Raw genomic sequence first — 26,024 nt, 5'->3', positions numbered from 1 at the left:
ATATCCTTCAGTAAAGACACAAGACACTTTGTTTAGTCTCACATGGTATAGTGTTCTGCAGAACACTGACTTGGGAAAAACTGGCAGGCAATTCTTCCTTATGTTGAACTGAAAGCTTTCTCTTTGGAACCTCCTACCATTGGTTCTTTCCTTTATGGCTAACAAGGATAAGCAAAAACCTCTCTTTTATGCAGCAGAATTTCTGCTATTTGGAGAGAATTTTCATGTCGCCTCCCCAGTCATCAAGTAAGTATTCATCAAGCTAAAGATTCTCAGTTTTTTTTCATGGCTCTTCACAGGGCATAGTCCAGTCCTTTCACAACTGTTTTTCCACTTCTGAAAAATATCCTTTCCCCGAAATGTAACAGTGGGTCAGAATCCCTCTTAATATGTGATATCTGAAGCCAAATATGTACAGCATTCCAGAATTGGTTGGACCAGAAGAACCTGCTTTTCTCCAAACAATACACTTCTGTTAATGTAGCCTTAGGTAACATTAGATGTTTTTGGCAACTGCATCACAATGTAGGCTTACCTTTTAATCACATGGTTGGTTAAAACCTCAAAATTTTTTAAGAGAGTTATTTTTTTATTCAAATACATCTTTGAGTTTCACTATATGCCATTCATTGAGTTAGGTGTTGGAAAAACAAAGATGAGTAATCTGCTATACCTGTGTGCAAGGTTACCTCACTTATCTTGACTAGCTGTCAGGATCTTAGAGGGTACACGGGGCTTGAGGAAGTAATGGAATACTGAGGAAGAGCAAGAAGGACAGTATGACAGGACTGGAGTAAGTAAGGTGCAAAGAGGTAGAGGATGCAGTCCCAGGAAGCTAGGGACCAGATTATGTGGGGCCTGTGGCCATGATAAGACATTTTGATGTTATTCTAAGTGAGATATGAAACCGTTGGAGGTTTAGAACATGGGGATGACATAATCTGACATTCTCTAAGACCAATTTGGCTGCTAAGTAGAGAACTGTCTGTAAGCAGGAAGGAATGGAAGCAGGGAGTCCAATTAGGAGATACTTATAATAGTCCAGGTAAAACATGATTGTTATTTAGCCAAGGTGGTAGCAGTGGAGGTGGGGAGAAATGGCTTGACTTGGAATAAATTAAATTATCTTTAAGGTAGGACTGACATGAATTGAATATGGTTTGCATATATGATTTGAAAGAAAGAAATCAGTGCTGACTCTTAGATTTGAAGGCTCGAGTAATGAGGATGAATGATGGTGCAATTTTCTGAGAGTAGGGAAGACTAGGGCAAGAATAGATTTGGGGTGTAAAGTAACTAAGAGTTTTGTGCATATTGAACTTCAGATGCCAATAAGGTATCCAGTTGGAGATGTTGAGCTGGCAGTTTTATGAGTCTGAATTTCAGTTAAGAGCCTGGAGCTGGATATATAAACTTGAGAGTCATCAGCATATAAACGGTATTTAAAGGCATGACACTGGAGCAGATATCCTAGGAAGTAAACGTATACAGAGAAGAGGTTCAAGGTCTAATCCTGGGGTTTCCCAACATTAGAGATCTAGAAGAGGAGGATCCAGAAAAGGTGATGAGAATGAATGATTTATGAAGTAAGAGGAAAACCAGGAGAATGTGATTTAATTATACATTGTTTATTACAATTAGATAAAACTAAAATGAAAAAGAAAATCTTTGACCTAAAGGAAGCACATGTTCCTCTTTTCTATGTAAGTTTACCTGAATTCTTTTGCCTCCATGGTTTAATTCAATTTAATGGAACTTTTTTTTTTTAACCTGAGAGACATTATGTCAGAAGCTATGGGAGAAATCAATTGGAATAAATAGAGTCCCTACTCGTAAGGAGTTTGCAGTAGGAAGATAAGGCATGTACCTAAATAACTATCATGTAAATAAAAATTAGTGTAATAATTTTCATTTGTTTAGCATTTTACTTTTCACATGCATTATTTCAATCCTGTTTACTGAAGATAGAATGTCACCTATACCAAGGAAATTACAAAATATTACGAAAATTCATAAGAAGGAGAGATTACTTCTGGCCACGGGAATTAGGGAAGGATTCATGGAGTAGATAGTGTATTAGGCTTGACCTTGAAGGTGACTAGAATTTGGACATGGAAGCAAGGGACAAGACAGCATTGCAGGTAGAGAGTCCCTCACAAGCAAAGGTGAAGAGGCAGGAATACAAAACATTGGGAAAATGATGAGTAGCCTGATTTGTGTGGAGTAGAGTGTGTGCAGAGTAGTAGTGGGAGATAAGGCTGGAGAAGTATATAAAAATATGTTGGAGTCTTCCACATCCATAGACATAAACATTAACACCAATTCTTTGGCTCCTTTTTAATGCCAGTGATCTCCATTTTACTTTATCTAGGGTAACTCAGTCATCCTCAAACTCAACTATATCTTAAACTTAAACATACCTTGAAAGACTCTACCTCCAAAATCTCCAATTTTGAGATCTTCTATCCTTCTACAACTTTTCCTCCCCCTCTCTATTGAACTCATTGTTCATCTTCATTTTAACCTCCAATTGACACATCTCAGTTTTCTCATACTGTGTGCTAGTCTGGCCATGAAACTAGCTTGGACCTCATGATCAGTTATTATAGCTCCACATTTTAATTATGCATTTGCTACCACCTCAGAATTTTTGGCCTTCTTCACCTTCCAACGTCTTGGCCAATCTCTTCTACCACTAGGCACATATATCCATTATTTCTATTCCTATTTTTGGATTGCCTGGGAGTGCAGGAAAAAGTCACAAGACGTTGATTATGTAGTTCCAAAATCTACATCATTTACCCATTTTCCAAATTAGGAACTTAGGCATTTTCCATGATTCCTCCCTCTGCCACTTCACACATACTCAACTGATCAACAAGTCTTGGAGATTCTACTTACTTAGTAGGCTTCGAATCTGTCCACTTCTCTCCTTTCCCACTGCCACTATACCAGTTAAAGCCATCATATCTGTAGATTATTACAACAGCCTTTTAAGTTTACTTTTCGGCCTCCAATTTTTCCTACACTACTAGCAATATGATCTTTCTTACAATGTAACCCATATTGCTTTATTGCTTAAAAACACTTCATTGCTCCCTATTCAATCTAAACTTCTAACTTCTCAACAAGGCCATCTGACCTTGTCCCTACCTACCTAACTAGTCTCATCCTGCCACTGGCCCTTGTCAAGTTGCACACCCCCCCACACACAGAGATCTGTTGAGATCTTAATTGGGATTTTATCACATCTATAGGTCAGTCTGGGGAGAGTTGGCATCTTTACCGTACTGAGCCTTCCCAACCTTGAATCTTTCTTTTTTAAATGTCATTCCTTTTATTTTCTTTGGGTTTAATTTGCTTTGCTCTTTCTAACTTCTTGATATAGATACTTGGTTCATTTTTTTAATATAATATACACATTTAGGATAATAGTGGGGTTTTTTTTAAATAAGTTTATTTTATTTATGTATTTTTGGCTGTGTTGGGTCTTCGTTGCTGTGCACGGGCTTTCTCTAGTTGCGGCGAGCGGGGGCTACTCTTTTTTTTTTTTCCCCCCACATTGAGCCGGTCTTTATTTGCATCCGTTCATTTATTCATTGGTTTATCCATTCAACACATTTTTTTTCTTTTTTTTTCTTTTAACATCTTTATTGGAGTATAATTGCTTTACAATTGTTTGTTAGTTTCTGCTTTGTAACAAAGTGAATCAGCTATACATATACATACATCCCCATATCTCCTCCGTCGTGCGTCTCCCTCCCATCCTCCCTATCCCACCCCTCTAGGTGGGCACAAAGCACGGAGCTGATCTCCCTGTGCTATGCGGCTGCTTCCCACTAGCTATCTATTTTACATTTGTTAGTATATATAAGTCCATGCCACTCTCTCACTTCATCCCAGCTTACCCTTCCCCCTCCCCGTGTCCTCAAGTCCATTCTCTACGTCTGCGTCTTTATTCCTGTCCTGCCCTGGTTTCTTCAGAAACTTTTTTTTTTTTTTTTTAGATTCCATATATATGTGTTAACATACGGTATTTATTTTTCTCTTTCTGACTTACTTCACTCTGTATGACAGTCTCTAGGTCCACCTACCTCACTACAAATAACTCAATTTCGTTTCTTTTTATGGCTGAGTAATATTCCATTGTATATATGTTCCACATCTTCTTTATCCATTCATCTGTCGATGGACACTTAGTTTGCTTCCATGTCCTGGCTATTGTAAATAGAGCTGCAATGAACATTGTGGTATATGACTCTTTTTGAATTATGGTTTTCTCAGGGTATATGCCCAGCAGTGGGATTGCTGTGTCATATGGTAGATCTATTTTTAGTATTTTAAGGAACCTCCATACTGTTCTCCATAGTGGCTGTATCAATTTACATTCCCACCAACAGTGCAAGAGGGTTCCCTTTTCTCCACACCCTCTCCAGCATTTAATGTTTGTAGATTTTTAAATGATGGCCATTCTGACTGGTGTGAGGTGATACCTCATTGTAGTTTTGATTTGCATTTCTCTAATGATTAGTGATGTTGAGCATCCTTTCATGTGTTTGTTGGCAATCTGTATGTCTTCTTTGGAGAAATGTCTATTTAGGTCTTCTGCCCATTTTTGGATTTGGTTGTTTGCTTTTTAGATATTGAGCTGCATGAGCTGCTTGTAAATCTTAGAGATTAATCCTTTGTCAGTTGCTTCATTTGCAAATATTTTCTCCCATTCTGAGGGTTGTTTTTTCGTCTTCTTTATGGTTTCCTTTGCTGTGTAAAAGTTTTAAGTTTCAGTAGGTCCCATTTATTTATTTTTGTTCTTATTTCCATTTCTCTAGGAGGTGGGTCAAAAAGGATCTTGCTGTGATTTACGTCACAGAGAGTTCTGCCTATGTTTTCCTCTAAGAGTTTTATAGTGTCTGGCCTTACATTTAGGTCTTTAATCCATTTTGAGTTTATTTTTGTTTATGGAGTTAGGGAGTGTTCTAATTTCATTCTTTTACATGTAGCTGTCCAGTTTTCCCAGCACCACTTATTGAAGAGGCTGTCTTTTCTCCATTGTATATTCTTGCCTCCTTTATCAAAAATAAGGTGACCATATGTGTGTGGGTTTATCTCTGGGCTTTCTATCCTGTTCCATTGATCTATATGTCTGTTTTTGTGCCAGTACTGTACTGTCTTGATTACTGTAGCTTTGTACTATAGTCTGAAGTCAGGGATCCTGATTCGTCTAGCTCTGTTTTTCTTTCTCAAGATTGCTTTGGCTATTTGGGGTCTTTTGTGTTTCCATACAAATTGTGAAATATTTTGTTCTAGTTCTGTGAAAAATGCCATTGGTAGTTTGATAGGGATCGCATTGAATCTGTAGATTGCTTTGGGTAGTAGAGTCATTTTCACAATGTTGATTCTTCCAATCCAAGAACATGGTATATCTCTCCATCTGTTTGTATCTTTAATTTCTTTCATCAGTGTCTTATAGTTTTCTACATACAGGTCTTTTGTCTCCTTAGATAGGTTTATTTCTAGGTATTTTATTCTTTTTGTTGCAATGGTAAATGGGAGTGTTTCCTTAATTTCTCTTTCAGATTTTTCATCATTAGTGTATAGGAATGCAAGAGATTTCTGTGCATTAATTTTGTATCCTGCAACTTTACCAAATTCATTGATTAGCTCTAGTAGTTTTCTGATAGCATCTTTAAGGCTTCTCTATGTACAGTCTCATGTCATCTGCAAACAGTGATAGTTTTACTTCTTCTTTTCCAATTTGGATTCCTTTTATTTATTTTTCTTCTCTGATTGCTGTGGCTAAAACTCCCAAAACTATGTTGTATAATAGTGGTGAGAGTGGACATCCTTGTCTTGTTCCTGATCTTAGAGGAAATGGTTTCATTTTTTCACCATTGAGAACGATGTTGGCTATGGGTTTGTCATATATGGCCTTTATTATGTTGAGGAAAGTTCCCTCTATGCCTACTTTCTGGAGGGTTTTTATCATAAATAGGTGTTAAATTTTGTCAAAAGCTTTTTCTGCATCTATTGAGATGATCATATGGTTTTTCTCCTTCAGTTTGTTAATATGGTTTATCACATTGATTGATTTGAGTATATTGAAGAATCCTTGCATTCCTGGCATCAACCCCACTTGATCATGGTGTATGATCCTTTTAATGTGCTGTTGGATTCTGTTTGCTAGTATTTTGTTGAGGATTTTTGCATCTATGTTCATCAGTGATATTGGCCTGTATCTTTTTTCTTTGTCTGGTTTTGGTATCAGGGTGATGGTGGCCTCGTAGAATGAGTTTGGGAGTGTTCCTCCCTCTGCTCTATTTTGGAAGAGTTTGAGAAGGGTAGGTGTTAGCTCTTCTCTAAATGTTTGATAGAATTTGCTTATGAAGCCATCTGGTCCTGGACTTTTGCTTGTTGGAAGATTTTAATCACAGTTTCAATTTCAGTGCTTGTGATTGGTCTGTTTATATTTTCTATTTCTTCCTGGTTCAGTCTCGGAAGGTTGTGCTTTTCTAAGAATTGGTCCTTCTCTTCCAGGTTGTCCATTTTATTGGCATATAGTTGCTTGTAGTAATCTCTCATGATCCTTTGTATTTCTGCAGTGTCAGTTGTTACTACTCCTTTTTCATTTCTAATTCTATTGATTTGAGTCTTCTCCCTTTTTTTCTTGATGCGTCTGGCTACTGGTTGGTCAATTTTGTTTATCTTCTCAAAGAACCAGATTTTAGTTTTATTGATCTTTGCTATCGTTTCCTTCATTTCTTTTTCATTTATTTCTGATCTGATCTTTATGATTTCTTTCCTTTTGCTAACTATGGGGTTTTTTTGTTCTTCTTTCTCTAATTGCTTTAGGTGTAAGGTTAGGTTGTTTATTTGAGATGTTTCTTGTTTCTTGAGGTAGGATTGTGTAGCTATAAACGTCCCTCTTAGAACTGCTTTTGCTGCATCCCATAGGTTTTGAGTTGTCGTGTTTTCATTGTCATTTGTTTCTAGGTTTTTTTTGATTCCCTTTTTGATTTTTTCAGTGATCTCTTGGTTATTAGGTAGTGTATTATTTAGCCTCCATGTGTTTGTATTTTTTACACATTTTTTCCTGTAATTGATACCTAGTCTCATAGCGTTGTGGTCGGAAAAGATACGTGATACGATTTCAATTTTCTTAAATTTACCAAGGCTTGATTTGTGACCCAAGATATAATCTATCCTGGAGAATGTTCCATGTGCACTTGAGAAGTGTTGTTCCATGTGCACTTGAGAAGTATTCTGTTGTTTTTGGATGGAATGTCCTATAAATATCAGTTAAGTCCATCTTGTTTAATGTATCATTTAAAGCTTGTGTTTCCTTATTTATTTCATTTTGGATGATCGGTCCATTGGTGAAAGTGGGGTGTTAAAGTCCCCTACTATGATTGTGTTACTGTTGATTTCCCCTTTTATGGCTGTTAGCATTTGCCTTATGTATTGAGGTGCTCCTGTGTTGGGTGCATAAATATTTACAATTGTTATATCTTCTTGGATTGATCCCTTGATCATTATGAAGTGTCCTTCTTTGTCTCTTGTAACAGTCTTTATTTTAAAGTCTATTTTGTCTGATATGAGAATTGCTACTCCAGCTTTCTTTTGATTTCCATTTGCATGGAATATCTTTTTCCATCCCCTCACTTTCAGTCTGTATGTGTCCTTAGGTCTGAAGTGGGTCTCTTGTAGACAGAATATATACAGGTCTTGTTTTTGTATCCATTCAGCCAGTCTATGTCTTTTGGTGGGAACATTTAATCCATATACATTTAAGGTAATTATCGATATGTATGTTCCTATTACCATTTTCTTATTTGTTTTGGGTTTGTTATTGTAGGTCTTTTCCTTCTCTTGTGTTTCTTGCCTAGAGAAGTTCCTTAGCATTTGTTGTAAAGCTGGTTTGGTGGTGCTGAATTTTCTTACCTTTTGCTCTCTGTAAAGGTTTTAATTTCTCCATCGAATCTGAATGAGATCCTTGCTGGGTAGAGTAATCTTGGTTGTAGGTTTTTCCCTTTCATCACTTTAAACATGTCTTGCAACTCCCTCTGGTTTGCAGAGTTTCTGCTGAAAGATCAGCTGTTAACCTTATGGGGATTCCCTTCTATGTTATTTGTTGTTTTTCCCTTGCTGCTTTTAACATTTTTTCTTTGTCTTAATTTTTGATAGCTTGATTAATATGTGTCTTAGTGTGTTTCTCCTTGGATTTATCCTGTATGGGACTCTCTGTGCTTCCTGGACTTGATTGACTATTTCCTTTCCTATATTAGGGAAGTTTTCAACTATAATCTCTTCAGATATTTTCTCAGTCTCTTTCTTTTTCTCTTCTTCTTCTGGGACCCCTATAATTCGAATGTTGGTGTGTTTAATGTTGTCCCAGAGGTCTCTGAGACTGTCCTCAATTCTTTTCATTCTTTTTTCTTCATTCTGCTCTGCAGTAGTTATTTCCACTATTTTATCCTGCAGGTCACTTATCTGTTCTTTTTTTTTTTTTTTTTTTTTTTTTTTTTTAAGGATTTTCTTTTTTATTTATTTATTTATTTATTTATTTATTTATTTATTTATTTATTTATTATGTTTGTCTGTATTGGGTCTTCGGTTCGTGCGAGGGCTTTCTCCAGTTGCGGCAAGCGGGGGCCACTCTTCATCGCGGTGCGGGGACCGCTCTTCATCGCGGTGCGCGGGCCTTTCTCTATCGCGGCCCCTCCCGTTGCGGGGCACAGGCTCCAGACGCGCAGGCTCAGCAATTGTGGCTCACGGGCCCAGCTGCTCCGTGGCATGTGGGATCTTCCCAGACCAGGGCTCGAACCCGTGTCCCCTGCATTAGCAGGCAGATTCTCAACCACTGCGCCACCAGGGAAGCCCCACTTATCTGTTCTTCTGCCTCAGTTATTCTGCTAGTGATTCCTTCTAGAGAATTTTTAATTTCATTTATTGTGTTGTTCATCATTGTTTGTTTGCTCTTTAGTTCTTCTAGGTCCTTGTTAAACGTTTCTTGTATTTTCTCCATTCTATTTCCAAGATTTTGGATCATTTTACTATCATTACTCTGAATTCTTTTTCAGGTAGACTGCCTATTTCCTCTTCATTTGTTTGGTCTGGTGAGTTTTTACCTTGCTCCTTCATCTGCTGTGTGTTTCTCTGTCTTCTGATTTTGCTTAACTTACTGTGTTTGGGGTTTCCTTTTCGCAGGCTGCAGGTTCGTAGTTCCCTTTGTTTTTGGTGTCTGCCCCCAGTGGGTAGGGTTGGTTCAGTGTGTTGTGTAGGCTTCCTGGTGGAGGGGACTGGTGCCTGTGTTCTGGTGGATGAGGCTGGATCTTGTCTTTGTTGTGGGCAGGACTGCGTCCGGTGGTGTGTTGTGGGGTGTCTGTGACCTTATTATGATTTTAGGCAGCCTCTCTGCTAATGGGTGGGGTTGTGTTCCTGTCTTGCTAATTGTTTGGCATAGGGTGTCCAGCACTGTAGCTTGCCGGTTGTTGAGTGGAGCTGGGTCTTATCGTTGAGATGCAGATCTCTGGGAGAGCTTTCGCTGTTTGATATTACATGGAGCCAGGAAGTCTCTGGTGGACCAGTGTCCTGAACTCGGCTCTCCCACCTCAAAGGCACAGGCCTGACACCCCACCGGAGCACCAAGACCCTTTCAGCCACACAGCCAGGTACGTGGGGAGTTTCTTGCCTTTTGGGAAGTCTGAGGTCTTCTGCCAGCGTTCAGTATGTGTTCTGTAGGAGTTGTTCCACATGTAGATGTATTTCTGATGTATTTGTGGAGAGGAAGATGATCTCCATATCTTACTCCTCTGCCATCTTGAAGGTCTGTCTCTCTAATCTTCTTGAATCTGTAAGTTAACATCTTTCATCAAATTTGAAAATTTTTCAGCCTTTGACTATTTCTTTGAATATTTTTTCAGCCCTACTCTCCTCCTCTGCTTCTGGGGCTCTCATGACATAAATGTTAGATCTTTTGTTATTGTCCCACATGCTGCTGAGGCTCTGTTCATTTACTGTTGTTGACTGGATAGCTTCTATTAACCTGTTTTTGAGTTTACTGATTCTTTACTCTGTCATCTCTAGTCTACTGTTGAGCACATCTAGTGAGTTTTATTTCATTTATTGTAAATTTCAGTTTTATAATTTCTTTTTTATTCTTTTTTATAGCTTTATTTCTTTGCTGAGACTTTCTATTTTTTCATTTGTTTCAAGAATGTTTGTAATTGGTAGTTAAAATATTTTTATGATTGCTGTTTTAAAGTGCTTGCCAAATAATTCCAACATCTGAATCATCTCATTGTTGGCATCTGCTAATTGCCTTTTCTCATCCAAGTTGTGATTGTCCTGGTGCTTAGAATGATGAATTATTTTCAATTGTATCTCATACATTTTGGTTATTATGTTGTTAGATTCTACATGCAATCTTTTTCTTTTTTGGCAAGAAGTCACCCTGTTTAAGAGTAGTGCTCAGGTCAGGTGGAGGTGGATATTCAGTTTCCCATTGGGTCCTGTGACAACCCTGTGTCCTATGATACCAACTGGCACTACCTCATTGCTGCTGGGTTTAAAGTTGAGCTCCCTGCTGGGCCCCACTGACAGCAGGGGGGAGATTAGAGTGCCATATAGCTCCACCTCATACTTCCCCTTCCACCTCATTGCTAGTGGGTGGGTGTGGCAGTTCAGTTCTCTGCTGAGCTCCATTTAAACTAGGGATGGAAAGATGGTGAGAGTGGAGAATGTGGACCACCAATATGTCCTACTTCATTCCATCTCATTGCTGCCTGGTAGAGGAAGAAGTTCAGCAACCCCCTGGGCCCTGCTGACACAAGGGCAGGAAGGAAGAAGAGTGCTGACTAGCACCACCTTCAACAACCTCCTTTTGCCTCCTAGCTGATAAGTAAGTGTTGGAAGCTCAGCTCCTTGCTTAGTCATGCTGACACTACCCCAGTGGTGGAACTGGAGTACTGCCTGCTATCACTGACCTTGCATACACCACCCTGATGGGAGAAGCAGAATGGTAGCAATGGTTGAGGGATGAAAGTTCAACTCCCTGCTCAGTCCCACAGACATTACAGTGGAGGAGAGAGTTTTCCATTGGTGTTTGGGTGGAATAGGATTGGTATTGCAAACAATGTTTTCTGTTCTGCTAACCTGCTCTTTTTCTGGTTCCTTGGCTGTGTGAACAGTCATTATGGAGGACTTTTTTTGCTGCACCCGTTGGTGGTTGCAGTTTGTAGGCTTCTCCAGCACCCTGCCTGAGATACATAGGAAACAAAAGGAAACCTAGGAATTCCTGTGAGTTTACTTTCTAAAAACCCAAACATAATGTGATTTTTGTTTTGTTGACCTTTCCTTTCTTCCACAGACTATAGTAGAGGCCTTCGTAAGGGTGAGATTAATGTTTGGTATGGCATCTAGGGAGGGTTTATAAGGTCTTGTGTGGTCCCTGAGAAATTATGAGTCCTGTATGGTGGCACGTAGACCATGTTGCAACGTGTAGCTTGAGTAGTGGCATGTGGCCTCCTTCCTAGGCTATGCCATAACAAACAAAGCCAGCACAATTCACTTTTAACATGTCTGGTTTCTGCATTGCTCTGGTGCCTTCTGAGACACTAGGACCTCTAGAAGAGGTGGATTTAGTTCTAACTAAAGGTAAGTTTCTTATTGCTCTGGTTAGAGAGACAGCTTTGTATTATTACCAGAAGAAACATGGACTCTGGACTAGCAAACTCTAGTTTGAATCTCTACTCTATTTACTACTGTGGGTCCTTTTGCAAAGTTTCTTAATATCTCTGAGACTTGGGTAAAGGGTGATAATAACTGTTCATAGTGTTTCTCAGAGAAGAGAATAAAATAAAATATGTGCAAAACATTGGGGATACAGTAGGTACTCCATAAATACTATAGTCTACTACATTAAGTTTTAATCTTTAGGAAAGAAAGTTCAGATCTTCAGTAAGTTAGAACTTTATTGGTATAAACCTGCCTTGGGCTAACTTCATCTATATTCTCTGCAATATCCAATTATAGAAATTCAAAAAGGAGCCAGAATTCTACTAATGAAGCACAGCAGGTTCTGAGTCCATGATATTCAATTCCCTGAAGACAAGGATCATATCTTATATTTCTTTTACATTCTCCAGAGGATCCTCCCTGCCCAAACCTCTCTCTTAGAGAAGCTCACCAGCCACACCCAGAAGAGGGGAAGTCCTAGGTATTAAGCGACTCTGCCATCCTTGGAGATTGGACCAAGGCAGAACATTGGCCCAAGTAGGGCTCATCAGAGTCTCTCAAGAATTTAGAATTGAGACAAACGTTCAGAGAGTCAGATGGAATAGGACACTCAAACTGAAGGGTGTGTGGGTTTTGGGGGGTCAGGGGTGGTGGCAGCATGGCAACTTTTGTGTAAGCAGAAGTTACACAGGGGTGAGATTAGAATCCTGTAAAAGAATGTGGTCAGCTGAGAGGACAGATGAGCAAAAGAGAGAAAAGCTTAAGTATGAAGACACACAGCTTGGAAGGAAAACAAAAAGAGCAACAAAGAGACAAAAACAGACAAGAGGACAGACATCCAGGGAAAAGTGAGAAAGAAAAGGGGACAGGATATCAGGAACACAGAGAATTGGAATGCTCAACCTAGAAGAATTCAGATGACTCTAGGAATGTGTTAGCTGCAAACACCACTGAGCCTCTGTTGCCAGAAGCAGCCGCTTTACACCTGATTGATGGTGCCGGCCTTGTCTGAAGACCCTGTAATGACCCTACTTGAGGTGATTACCAGGCAAGTGAGTTCCAGCTTTCCTCACACACTCCCCAGCTCTCCCTCACATCTGCTTCCACATCTACAGCTAGAGGCAGATCCTAAAATGCATGTGGGCCAACTACACAGTCAAATTTGGGAGCAAGAGGCCTGCATGGTAAAAGAGTTGCAAAACTGCACTAATGTTTATCAGCAAAACCCCAGAGGAATAAACATGGAACTGAATTATGAGGGTACTACACTAGAAATGGAGGAAAAGAATTTCAGTTAGGTTAAAAATGATTATATAGGTGCACTTATCAGAGAGTCTGCATTCAATGTGCTATCACATGCAGTTGGTAGAGTTCTAATAATTTTATCTTTTTGTAGACTGAAAATTGGATTCACTTCTCACCTAGGCTGAGTTGAGATGCCAGAAATCCCTTATAGAGGAAGGAATAGAAAGATCTAGGGAGATGAGAATGCCAGTGTGGATTTATGTACTACCCTCTAAGCCATCCCAACCCTGAGGACACAGCTGTCATAAGAACATTGAGAAATGCATTAATGAAGGTAGTACCAACGTATTTGAAAAGCACCACAGTGGCTACCTTCTGTAGGTCAGAGATGAAGGTGGAAAATACTGATATTGAAATAGATTCTGTGATTTCAATAAGGATGATGGCAGCTTGGGATCAAAGAGATAATAAGTGGCACCAAATTGCCAGAAACAACTTGGAGCTGGTTATTTTAATAGGCAGAAGAGCTGGTGTGGGTAATCAATTTGGTTTGACCCACAGGAACATTTGGCATTGAATAACTGATCATAGGGTCACTAGCGCTGAAATTAGGAGGATCATCATGCTTACCTGGGTAAAGAAAAATTTCTCTGAAGTAAAGGCCCTTTGGTGAGCATTTACATAGGACACAGATATTCTCACACTCTGAGTTCATTCTGAGAGATCCCATCACATACCTCCTTTTCCAGACCAACTTGTTACCAATCCTCATTATCTTATTCCTTTCATGTCCCCGACTATCCTGCCAAATCATTAGCCCCTGTCCATGCATTACTATAGAGCTTCTCCACAGGCCTGCTTTCCTGTGGGCAAAATGAGATGTCCTGTTTAAAATTATGCCCATTGGATGGAATTTCCATTTTATTTTGCTGAAGGGTCACTCCTTGGTGGGGCTGCTGCATTGCAGAAGTCATCTCCAGCTGTCATGCAAAACCATCTATGAACTAGGCTCAGATATTTTTCTTTTTCAATCAACTGGCCATGGAGAGCACTTCATGCGGCTTAAGTATAGTATGAGGGCAGGATGGCAATGCAATGGGAGTAGCACCCAGGAGTGAGAACTACCTGCTCATCCAATTTACACTTGCTCAAGCCCAGTCCCAAATATACCATGTGATGCAGGAGTGTTACTGGGCATGCCTGACTCTATGGCTTAGTAGATTGGACACCCAATTCAGGTGGGGCACCTGTTGTTTTACAGTCAAGTGAGTGTTCAGTCTTTACCACAGCCCAATAGGAAGCCAAGAGTTCTCTTTCAAAATAAGGATAATAACTTTTCAAAATAGGTGTGATTTTACTCAAAAACCCTATGGGCCTCTACTCTGAATCTCCTATCAGGGCTTTCACAGAGTCCATACAGTATCTTGATCAGTCACAGGTATTTTGCAAACCATTGGACTCACTGGTCATAAATAATCATCTATCATTCAAACTAGGAATGTCTTGAGAGTAAAGGGGGCACTAGTAATAAATATGCTGGGACAACAGGCATAAATTTCTTGTCCACTTGCAGTCAATTCCTGTTCGCACCCCAATCTCAGGCAACCCCTAATCTACTTTCTGTCTCTACAGAGTTGTCTTTTCTGGATCATATGATATGTGGTCTTATGCATCTGGGTTCCTTCACTGAACATATTGTTTTCGAAGTTCATCCATGTTGTAGCACGTATCAGTTATTTGTTCTTTTTTTACTACTGAATAGAATTCCATTGTATGGATATACCATATTTTGTTCATCGATTCACCAGTTGATGGAAATTTGGAGTTTTTTCTACATTTTTAGTTATTAAAAATAAGGCTCCTATGAACATTCATGTACAAGTCTTTACATGAATATATTATTCCTCTTGGGTAGATGCCAGGGAGTGAAATTGCTGGGTCATATGGTAAATTTATGTTTAACGTCTGTTTTTTTTTTTTTAACATCTTTATTGGAGTATAATTGCTTTACAATGGTGTGTTAATTTCTGCTTTATAACAAAGTGAATCAGCTATACATATACATATATCTCCATATCTCCTCCCTCTTGCATCTCCCTCCCACCCTCCCTATCCCACCCCCCTAGGTGGTCACAAAGCACTGAGCTGATCTCCCTGTGGCTGCTTCCCACTAGCTATTTTACATTTGGTAGGGTATATATGTCCATGCCACTCTCTCACTTCATCCCAGCTTACCCTTCCCCCTCCCTGTGTCCTCAGGTCCATTCTCTACATCTGCATCTTTATTCCTGTCCTGCCCCTAGGTTCTTCAGAACGATTTTTTTTTTTTTAGAATGTGTTTTTTTTTTAATTGACAAAAGGCATTTCAAAGTGGCTACATCATTTTACATTTCTATCAGCAATTATGAGGATTCCCATTTCTCCATGTCTGGGCCTCCACTTATTATTGTCTGTCTCTTTTATTATCATCATTCTAGTGGGTGTGTGGTTTTAATTTGTATTTTCCTAATGACTAATGACATGATAAAGAGCATCTTTACATGTGCTTATTAGCCATCTTTGTTTTCTTTGGTGAAATCGCTATTCAAATCTTGTCTTTTTAAAAATTGGGTTCTTTGTCTTCTTATTGAGTTATGAGATTTCTTTATATATTCTGGTTAGAAGTATTTTATTAGAAACATGGTTTGTCACTATATTCTCTAAGTTTGTGGCTTGTATTTCCATTTCCTTAATGGTGTCTTTTGAAGTGCAAAAGTTTTAAATTTTGATGAAGTCCAATTTATAAATTTTTCTTTTAAGGATTATGCTGTTGGTGTCATAGCTAAGAACTCTTTAAGTAATCCAAGGACACAAAGGCTTTCTACTACCTTTTCCTCTAAATGTTTTACAGTTTTAGCTCTTACACTTAAGTCCACTGTCCATTTTGAGTTAACTGCTTTTGTGTGCTATGAATTAAGGGTCTAAATCCACTTTTTGGCATGTGGCTATTGGCAAACGACCCAGCAGCATTTGTAGAAAAGACTATCTTTTCCCCATTGAATTGCCTAACTAGCTTTGCCAAAAATCAACTTACCATAAATATAAGGATTTATTTCTGGACTCTCAATTCTGTTCCATTGATCAATATGTCTCTATCCTTATGTCAGTACCACACTGTCTCAATTATGGTAGCTTTATAGTACATTTTAAAATGGGAAGGTATAAGTCCTCCAACTGTATTTTTCAAGATTGTTTTGACTATTCTGATAATCAGTCTTGCATACCTAGAATAAATCCCACTTGTTTGTGGTGTATAATTATTTTTGTGTATTAAAATATTTGGTAATATTCTGTTAAGGATTTTTGCATCTAAGTTCATGAGGGATGTTTGTTTGTAGTTTTCTTTTCTTTTCTTTTCTTTTCTTTTTTTTTGGTCATATCTTTGTCTGGCTCTGTACTGTCTTCCTGAATGAGTTGGGAAATGTTTCCTCTTCTATTTTCTGGAAGAGATTGTGTAAAGTTCGTTTTAACTACCCTTTAAAGGTCTGATACAATTATCCAGTGAGACTATCTGGGCCTTGAGATTTCATTTTGGAGAGCCTTTCAATTAAAAATTCAATTTCCTTAATGGTTATAGGGCTATTCAGATTGTCTATTTCATCTTACTTGAATTTTAGCAGTTTGTGGTTCTTAAGGAATTGTTCCATTTTTTTTTCTAAGTTGTCATATTTATGAGCATACAGTTATATGTAGTACTCCCTTATTTTTTTTAATGGCTGCACTATGTGGAATGATATATCTGCTTTCATTCCTGATATTGGTGTTTTGTGTTCTATTTCTGTCAGTCTTGCTAGAGGTTTACCAAATTCATTATTTTTTTGAAGAACAAACTTTTTGTTTCCTTGGGGGTTTTTTTTCAGTAATTTTTTCCTATTTCCAATTTTATTTTCTGTATTATCTCATTCCTGCTGCTTGCTTTGGGTTTATTTTGCTCCTTTTTCTAGTTTCTGGAGGACAGATGTTATTGATATGACACCTTTCCTCATTTTAAATGTAAGCATTTAGACCTATAAATTTCCCTCTCAATACTGCTTTAGTTGCATCCGACATACTTTAAGTTGCGTTTTAATTTTTATTTAGTTCTACATACTTTTTAATTTCCCTTGAGACTTATTATTTGACCCATAATTATTTAGAAGTGTGTTGCTAAGTTTCCAAGTGTTTTGAGAGTTTCCTGTTGTCTTTCTTACAGATTTCCAGTTTGATTCCACCATAGTCAGAGCACACATGCTTTATTATTTCAATTCTTTTATATTTGTCAAGATTTGTTTTATGGTATGTTTTATGTGTTTTTTTTTTTTTTCCCTACTTGGTCAATGTTTCACAGGAAATTGAGAAAAATGTAGTCTACTGTTGTTGGATGGTCTGTTTTATATATGTTAATTAGATCCTGATGATTGTATTGTTCAGATCTTCTATATCCTTGTGATTTTTTGCCTAACAGTTCTATTGGTTGCTGAATGTGAGCAGTGTTAACGTTCCCAACTATAATCACACATTCTTCTCTTTCTCATTTCAGCTTTAACAGTTTTTGCTTCATGTATTTGAGGCTCTGTGGTTTATACACATTAGTATATTGTGTCTTCCTGGCAGATTGATCCTTTCATCATTATATAATATCCCTTTTTTTCTCATAATTTTCTTTGCTTTGAAGGCTACCTTATGAGCTATTAATATTGTCACTGCTTTTTATTTCTCTATTATTAATCTGTACATAGTATATCTTTTCCCATCCTTTTACTTTCAACCTACCTGTGGTTGAATATGAAGTGAGTTTCTTATATGCAGCATATAGTTGGATTCAGTTTTTAAATTTTTTAATCTACTCTGCTAATCTCTGTCTTTTGATTGGTATGTTTAGACCATTTACAATTAAGGTAATTATTGATATGTTAGCACTTTACAATGCTATTTTATTATTTAGTTTCTACTTGTTTCCTTTGGTTGTTGTTGCTCTTTATTCTTTTTACTTGCCTTTCTGCAGGTTATTTGAACATGTTTTAGGATTCCATCTTAGTTTATAGCACTTTTGAGTTCATCTCTGCAGTTTTCATAGTGGTTGCTCTGGGTGCTGCTTGTAACTCTGTACTTGGTATCACAGTGTTTACCATTTAAAATGAAATATAGAAACCTCACTTCCAATTAGGTCTCTTTACCTTCCCCACCTTTACATATCATTGTTAACTCATTGCATAACTTCTATTTCTTTTGTGAGATTTTTTTCCTTTTGGGTTTTATAAATCATATTTTATGATTGAAACAAATTATAATACCATCTAATACTCAAAAAATGTCTACTGTATGGACTCATATTTCCGATCTTTCTATTGTTTCTTCTTGCGTTCTGATGCTTAAGTTTCCTTTTATCATTTTCTTTCTGTTTGAAGAACTTCCTTTGTCCAGTCTTTCCAGGGTGTATCTGCTAGTCACAAAATCTTTTAGTTTTCATTCATCTGTGAATGTTTTTATTTTCCCTTCATTTCTGAAAACTAGTTTTGCCAGATATAAAATTATGGGTCAACAGTTATTTTCTTTCAGTGCTTAAAAAAATATTTGGCCATTTCCTTTTTCATGATTTCACATGAGAAATCCATTCAAATTGGTGTTTCCCTATAGGGAATGCATTGTTTCTCTCTGGCTGCTTTCAGGATTTTTTTCTTTGTCTTTAGTTTTCAAAAGTTTAATTATGATGTGTATTGGCATGGATTCTTTGGGTTTATCCTGTTTAGAGTTCATTCAGCTTCTTGGATCTCTATGTTGATGTCATTCATCAAATTTGGGAAGTTTTCAGTCATTGTTTCTTTGAATGCTTATTCATTTCCCCACTCTTTCTCCTTTACTTTCTGGGACTCCAATGAAATGAATGTTGGATATTTTGTTATTGTTCCACAGGTCCCTGAGGCTCTGGTCATTTTCTTCCCAATCTCTTTTCCATTATTCATACTGGGTGAATTCTACTGTTCTGTCCTCATGTTCACTGATTCTATTCTTCATCATCTCCAGTCTTCTGTTGAGCCCATCCAGCAAGTTTTAAATTTCTATTGTATTTTTCAGTTCTATAATTTCCACCTGTTTCTTTTTTGCATAACTTCTATTTCTTTTCTGGGATTTTCTACATTTTAATTTAAGACAATTTGTAATTGATTGTTGTAGCATCTTTATAATGTCTGCCTTAAAATTCTTATCAGATAACTCCAACATCTGATTCCTCTCAGTGTTGGCATCAGTTGATTTCACTTTTCATTCAAGTTGCGATTTTCTAGGTTCTTGATTTATATCCTGGACATTTTGTCTATTGTGTTAGGACAATCTGGGACCTATTTAAATATTTTATTTTACAGGAATTTACTCTAAGTTTAACACATGAGTCTTAGCCTACTTTTGTGGGCTGTGATTCCAACAACAGTTTAATTTTCAGAGACTTTGTGACTGCCTGAGGGAGGCAGGTGAGGAAATCCTTCTATTAGTAATCCCCCCCAGCCCCCCACCAGCTACCCAGGTTTCTCTGGGCAGGGAGGAGAGATAAAGTGATTTCTGGGACCAGGCTGCTAGCTACAGGGCTGCTAGCTGTGACAGGTTCTTTTTCATGATTCCGCCAGTCAGCCCTAGTGTCTCTGGGCAGAGGAGGAGAGTCTCTGGCCCTTGGGGACAAAGAGGCTTCCCCAGGTGGGCCACCTGCTTTACCTGGGTGTCTCTTACTGGTTCCTCCCATCCACATCAGTATCTCTCCATAGAAGAGAGGAGTCTCTGGCCCAGCAGGGTAGGAGAATGCTTCCCCTGGTCACTTATTTTTGGCAGGACTCCCAGTTGTTCCCCCTTGCCTGAGGTTGTCAGAGGGACTCCCACTACATCTAGGGGGAAGAACAAGCTACTAGACTACTTTCTGTTGCCAAGTGGGAAGTCAGAAAAACATCAGGTCTGGGTGGCTGCCTTCTGTTGGTTGGGGGACACAAGATGCCCTGCCTCTGTGTTGTCATCTGGTCCTGGGTTCCCAAACCAAATCGTCTTCTTCTTAGCACCCTTCAGAGTCATCTTTTGCTTGTCTCTTGTGTCATTTCTAGGATATATAAAGTTGTGCTTAGGGAGGAGGAGCAGGGAAAAAGAGGTCTATGCCATCTTGTCCAGACCAGAAGTCCCTCAGCTACTGAATTATCCATTAAAATTTTATTTTTTCTGTTTTACCAATTTAGACTCAGTTACATTATGGATAGTAAAAATCCCAAAGACACCTTTGCACAGTGCAGGTATTTAAACAATATTCTCTAATATGTAATTAATGAGACTGGGAGAAACAACGGATGTTAATACAAAAGGATCTAAAATGAGCTTAAGGCCATACACATAAAGATACTGTTGAACACGCACACACGCGCGCGCGCACACACACACACACACACACACACGCACATACTTCCTTTCAGGCCATCTACTTACAGTCTGCTCAAGGAGAGTCTCTACATGAAGCACAAATGGATTGATGAAGCCACCAGAAAGGGCTGAGGAAAATGAGAGAGAGAGGTAGGGCCTATTACAGAGAGGCACAGACCCTTCCTCCTGGGGCACTGAGTAGTAAAACCTGCCTGGATGCCTTTGCTTGGGGAATAACTCTGCAAGGCTGAGTGGTGCCAGGAGAAAGGTCACTCCAAAATTATCAGGTTGGCCTGGCTCTTCTCTGAGCTTTAGTTGGGAAGAAGGCTTAATTTCATCAAGTGCATCAAAATAGATGTTTGGGGCAGAATCCTCAGGCCAGTAGGTTTCACTTACTTCTTCTTTACTTATGTACTGTGTTGTTCCCAAGAAGCATTTAAAGTGGTTTTAATGGATGCATGTTATATAGGAAAATATAAATTACATATAGGCAAAAAAAAAAGGCAAGAAGAAAACAAAGGACAGGAATAAGACTGGTGCAAAAGTGCTTCTCTGTGACTTTCTACACACGCAATAAATAGCCTGTGAGAGGGCACATTGCTGGAGTATTTCCTGTGCCATCTCTGAGTGAACCCTCAAAGGCATTCAGGACCAGGCTTGGGGGCAGTAAAGTGGACTCGTAACATGGAGGGATCCTCTAGATATGCTATAGGGGGAGACAAGTTTCCATGGAAATTTCCCTATAGTACTCCATAGATTTCCTGCTCCTAAGAGGAGCAGGAAATGTTTGATTTCCTCTTAAAGATTCCTGAGTTCTCACTTTGAGAATGGCCACAGTTCTGAGCAGTGTAACCTAGTTGAAGACTCAGGCTACTAAGTTCCTGAGGGATCACATCCCAGTTAGAATTCATTACAAGTCTGACTATCTAAATATGCAGGGTGTGTACCAAGGCTAAAATTACAGTCATTAATTCCTCAAATTTTGTTTATAAAATTCTTCTATTTGATTCTCAGAACCTAAGCCAAAACTGTTAGATACAAACTTGCGGTGTCCATCTCAAGTCAGCTGGAATGGCCCCTCCCAAGTCAGCTGGAAATCTAGGTGATGCTGATGACACGCAGGAGCTGAGAAGTAGCCACAGAAGCAGTGTTGTGCCTGGTGACTAAATGACCACACTCCTTCCACTATGGGAGCTCTCTCTCTCCTGGGGAATAGAAGAATATACAAAAATCCAGTCAGCTGGGCTCTATTGTCTATGTATACAATACACAAGTAGTGATTCTGGTGCAAATCCTCAGTGAGTGTTGGCTGCTGGGACAGCAGCTCTGAGTCTAAAAATTATTTCTTGACTTGTCATGAAGCCAGTTTCTCCCCTTGGCTTATGTTTCTCATCTTTCTACCTCGCTGGAGCCTCCCTCAAACACCTTTAATTTCTGAAAGTTTCTTAGAGTCTCATTCACTCTGCTTTTTGCTGATTTTTAACATCTTTAAGTCTCTCTTAGATCGAAAAACAAGGTACCCTGTTCCATTCATCAGCCCCTCTCTCTATCATTTATTCATGAAGATATGGCCCAGTTTTCCTTTTCCCATTTATATTCTCCTGAACCATTTGTTCTCAGCCCTTGTCTAAAAAGTTAAGCTTCACACCTTGATATTTCTCTGATGTTATTTGTTCAGATCACTAATTGCCTCTTCCTGACCAAATGCGGTGGCTTTTCTTCAGAAGTTATTCCACTTGATCTTTTGGCTTTCTCATCTTGCGCTATGAGGGCTTCAAGAACTATGGTTTTAATTTCTCGTATTTCTCTAACTTTGTATTGGAGGAGATTATTTTTATTTCAGTTTTGAATATCTACAGTGTCATCTATGAATGTGACCTTTCTTGTTTGAAATGGCAAGATAAGGTATCTGCCTCAAAACATACTGTTCAAAATGTATATGTATGTACTATATTCATGTTGCTATAAAAATTTTGTGTGTTTCCATTTTATCAAGAAAGTGAGTTTTGAGAGCATGGTTTCTAATCAAAAGGCTGTGGGATGGGAGATTGTAGCCAAGATGGCAGAGTAGAAAGGCCCTGAGCTCACCTCGTCTCATGAGCACACCAAAATCACAACTATCTCTAGAACCACCATCAATAAAAAACAAAACAAAACAAAACAAAACTGGAACCTACAGGAAAAGATCTCCTACAACTAAAGATATATAGAAAGAACCACAATGAGACAGGTAGGAGGGGCAGACTTGCAATATAATCAAATTCCATACTCCCTGGGTGGGTGAACCACAAACTGGAGAATAATTATATTGCAAGGTTCTCTCACAGGAGTGAGAGTTCTGAGCCCCACATCAGGCTCCCCAACCTGGGGATCCAGCACCAGGAAGATGAGCCCCCAGAGCATTTGGCTTTGAAGGCCAGCTGGGCTTAATCGCAGGAGCCCCACAGGACTGGGGGAAATAGAGACTTCACTCTTAAAGGGAGTACACAAAATCTCCCATTCACCAGGATGCAAGGCAAAAGCAATACTTTGATAAGAGCCTGGGCCAGACCTACCTGCTGGTCTTGGAGAGTCTCCTGGAGAGGTAGGGGTGGCCACAGCTCACCCTGGGGATATAGACACTAGTTGCAGACATATTAAACATTCAGCCACATGAACACTCCTGGCAGCTGCCATATTGGCTCATTAGAGTCAAGACCTGGGCCCATCCAACAGCCTGTAGGTGCACTAGTGCTGGGACATCTCAAGCCAAACAACTAACTTGGTGGGGACACAGTCCCACCCATCCACAGACAGGCTGCCTAAAGACCACAGAGCCCACAAAAGCCTCTAGACATAGCCCAGCCCACCAAAGGGCCAAGACCCAGCTCCACACACCAGTGGGCAGGTACCAGCCCCTCCCACCAGGAAGCCTGCACAAGCCTCTAGGTCAGCTTCACCCACCAGGGAGCAGACACCAGAAGCAAGAAACCCACGATCCTGCAATGCAGGCCAGATCCTACCCTGGGACCACCTGGACCCTGGCCCTGCCCACTATCATGTGAATGCAAACTTCAGGACACCCCAGACCCCATACCCAACTGTGTCAGGAACTGCCCCCCTTCCACCAATGGTCTGAAACAAGCACTGAGATCCCTGGACCCTGCAGCAAGACTTGGGAACTAGCTCTGCCTGCCAGTAGTCTGGCACTAACCCCAGGATCTGGCTTCACCTGCTAGTGGGTGGGCAACAGCCCCAGAGTCTTCAGCATCCTGACTTTGCCCACCAGGGAGCCAGCACTAGCCCTGGGGAGCCCACTTGGATTCCACAACCAGGCACCTCATGACCAGATCACACTAAACAGCAGCCAGCAGCATCTGTACAAGACAGGGGCTGACACCAACCAAACTAGGGGCCAACCAAGCCTACCAGACTGCCCACATAGCCTGCCTCAACAGAAGGACCCATGCAGCCCTCTTAGGGGGAACCCCTAGAGAATACAGCTTGGGTAACAAGAGGGGAATGCACTGCTGGGACCCATAGGACGCCTCCTACAGAGGGCCACTTCTCCAAGGTTGAGAAACATAACTAATATACCACATACACAAAAATACAAATAGCAACTTGGACAAAATAAGGTGGCAGAGGAATATGTTCCAGATGAAGGAACAAGATAAAACCCCAGAAGATGAACTAAGTGAAGTGGAGACAGGCAATCTATCTGAGAAAGAGTTTAGAGTAATACTCATAAAGATGATCAAGGAACTCAAGAAGAAAATGGATGCACAGAGTGAGAAGTTAGAGATTTTTAACAAAGAATTAGAAAATATAAAGAACAACCAAACAGAATTGAAGAATACAATAACTGAAATAAAAATATTTATTTATAGATTGCTATATAAAAACCTCATGGTAACCACAAACCAAAAATCTATAATAGATATATGCACAAAAAAGAGAAAGAAGTCCAAACATAACACTAAAGGTAGTCATCAAATCACAAGAGAAGAGAACAAAAGAAGAAAAGGAAAAAAGACCCAGAAAAACAAATCCAAACCAATTAACAAAATGTCAGTAAGAACACACATATCAGTAATTACTTCAAATGTAAATGGACTAAATGCTCCAACCAAAACACACAGACTGACTGAATGAATACAAAAATAAGACCCATATATATGCTGCCTACATATAGGCAGCATATCTCCTACAGGAGATTCAGTTCAGATCTACAGACTGAAAGTGAGGGGATGGAAAAATGTGTTCCATGCAAATGGAAGTCAAAAGAAACCTAGAGTAGCAATACTTATATCAGACAAAATAGAGTTTAAAATATAAAGACACTGGCACAGAAACAGAAATATAGATCAATGGAACAGAATAGAAAGCCCAGAGATAAACCCACACACATATAGTCACCTTATCTTTGATAAAGGAGGCAAGAATATACAGTGGAGAAAAGACAGCCTCTTCAATAAGTGGTGCTGGGAAAACTGGACAGCTACAAGTAAAAGAATGAAATTAGAACACTCCCTAACTCCATACACAAAAATAAACTCAAAATGGATTAAAGACCTAAATGTAAGGCCAGACACCATCAAACTTTTAGAGGAAAACATAGGCAGAACACTCTATGACATAAATCACAGCAAGATCCTTTTTGACCCACCTCCTAGAGAAATGGAAATAAAAACAAAAATAAACAAATGGGACCTAATGAAACTTAAAAGATTTTGCACAGCAAAGGAAACCATAAACAACGAAAAGACAACCCTCAGAATGGGAGAAAGTATTTGCAAATGAAGCAACTGACAAAGGATTATTCTCCAAAATTTACAAGCAGCTCATACAGCTCAATATCAAAAAAACAAACAACCCAGTCCAAAAATGAGCAGAAGACCTAGACATTTCTCCAAAGAAGATATACAGATTGCCAACAAACACATGAAAGGATGCTCAACATCACTGATCATTAGAGAAATGCAAATCAAAACTACAGTGAGATATCACCTCACACCAGTCAGAATGGCCATCATCAAAAAATCTACAAACAATAAATGCTGGAGAGGGTGTGGAGAAAAGGGAACCCTCTTGCACTGTTGGTGGGAATGTAAATTGACACAGCCACTATGGAGAACAGTATGGAGGTTCCTTAAAAAACTACAAATAGAACTACCATACGACCCAGCAATCCCACTACTGGGCATATACCCTGAGAAAACCATAATTCAAAAAGAGTCATGTACTAAAATGTTCATCGCAGCTCTATTTACAATAGCCAGGACATGGAAGCAACCTAAGTGTCCATCATCAGATGAATGGATAAAGAAGATGTGGCACATATATACAATGGAATATTACTCAGCCATAAAAAGAAACAAAACTGAGTTATTTGTAGTGAGGTGGATGGACCTAGAGTCTGTCATACAGAGTGAAGTAAGTCAGAAAGAGAAAAACAAATACAGTATGCTAACACATATATATGGAATCTAAAAAACAAAACAAAACAAAAAAATGATCATGAAGAACCTAGGGGCAAGACGGGAATAAAGATGCAGACCTACTAGAGAATGGACTTGAGGATACGGGGAGGGGAAAGGGTAAGCTGGGATGAAGTGAGAGAGTGGCATGGACATATAGACACTACCAAACGTAAAATA

At 39.1% G+C, this 26,024-nt stretch overlaps 1 protein-coding gene across 7 annotated transcripts in view; it reads right to left on the bottom strand.

Annotated features, from left to right (window-relative positions):
- The window catches only part of ILDR1 (immunoglobulin like domain containing receptor 1), a 72,220-nt gene that overhangs the window by 11,171 nt on the left and 35,025 nt on the right, over positions 1 to 26,024 (bottom strand). For 2 of the 7 annotated variants that reach the window (XM_057545552.1, XM_057545555.1), the window contains one exon: positions 19,770 to 21,590. In XM_057545552.1, coding sequence (XP_057401535.1) covers positions 21,549 to 21,590 — 42 coding nt within the window. In that variant the 3' untranslated portion in view covers positions 19,770 to 21,548. Of the gene's footprint in view, positions 1 to 19,769; positions 21,591 to 26,024 lie in introns of those variants that run through there. The other 5 variants (XR_009008173.1, XR_009008171.1, XR_009008172.1 and 2 more) reach the window with 5 other exon arrangements.

This window comes from Balaenoptera acutorostrata, chromosome 4 (assembly GCF_949987535.1).
Source record: "Balaenoptera acutorostrata chromosome 4, mBalAcu1.1, whole genome shotgun sequence".
NCBI classification, from domain to species: Eukaryota; Metazoa; Chordata; class Mammalia; order Artiodactyla; family Balaenopteridae; genus Balaenoptera; species Balaenoptera acutorostrata.
The sequence above is the reverse complement of the archived record's forward strand: the minus strand, read 5'-3'. Positions and strand labels throughout refer to the sequence as shown.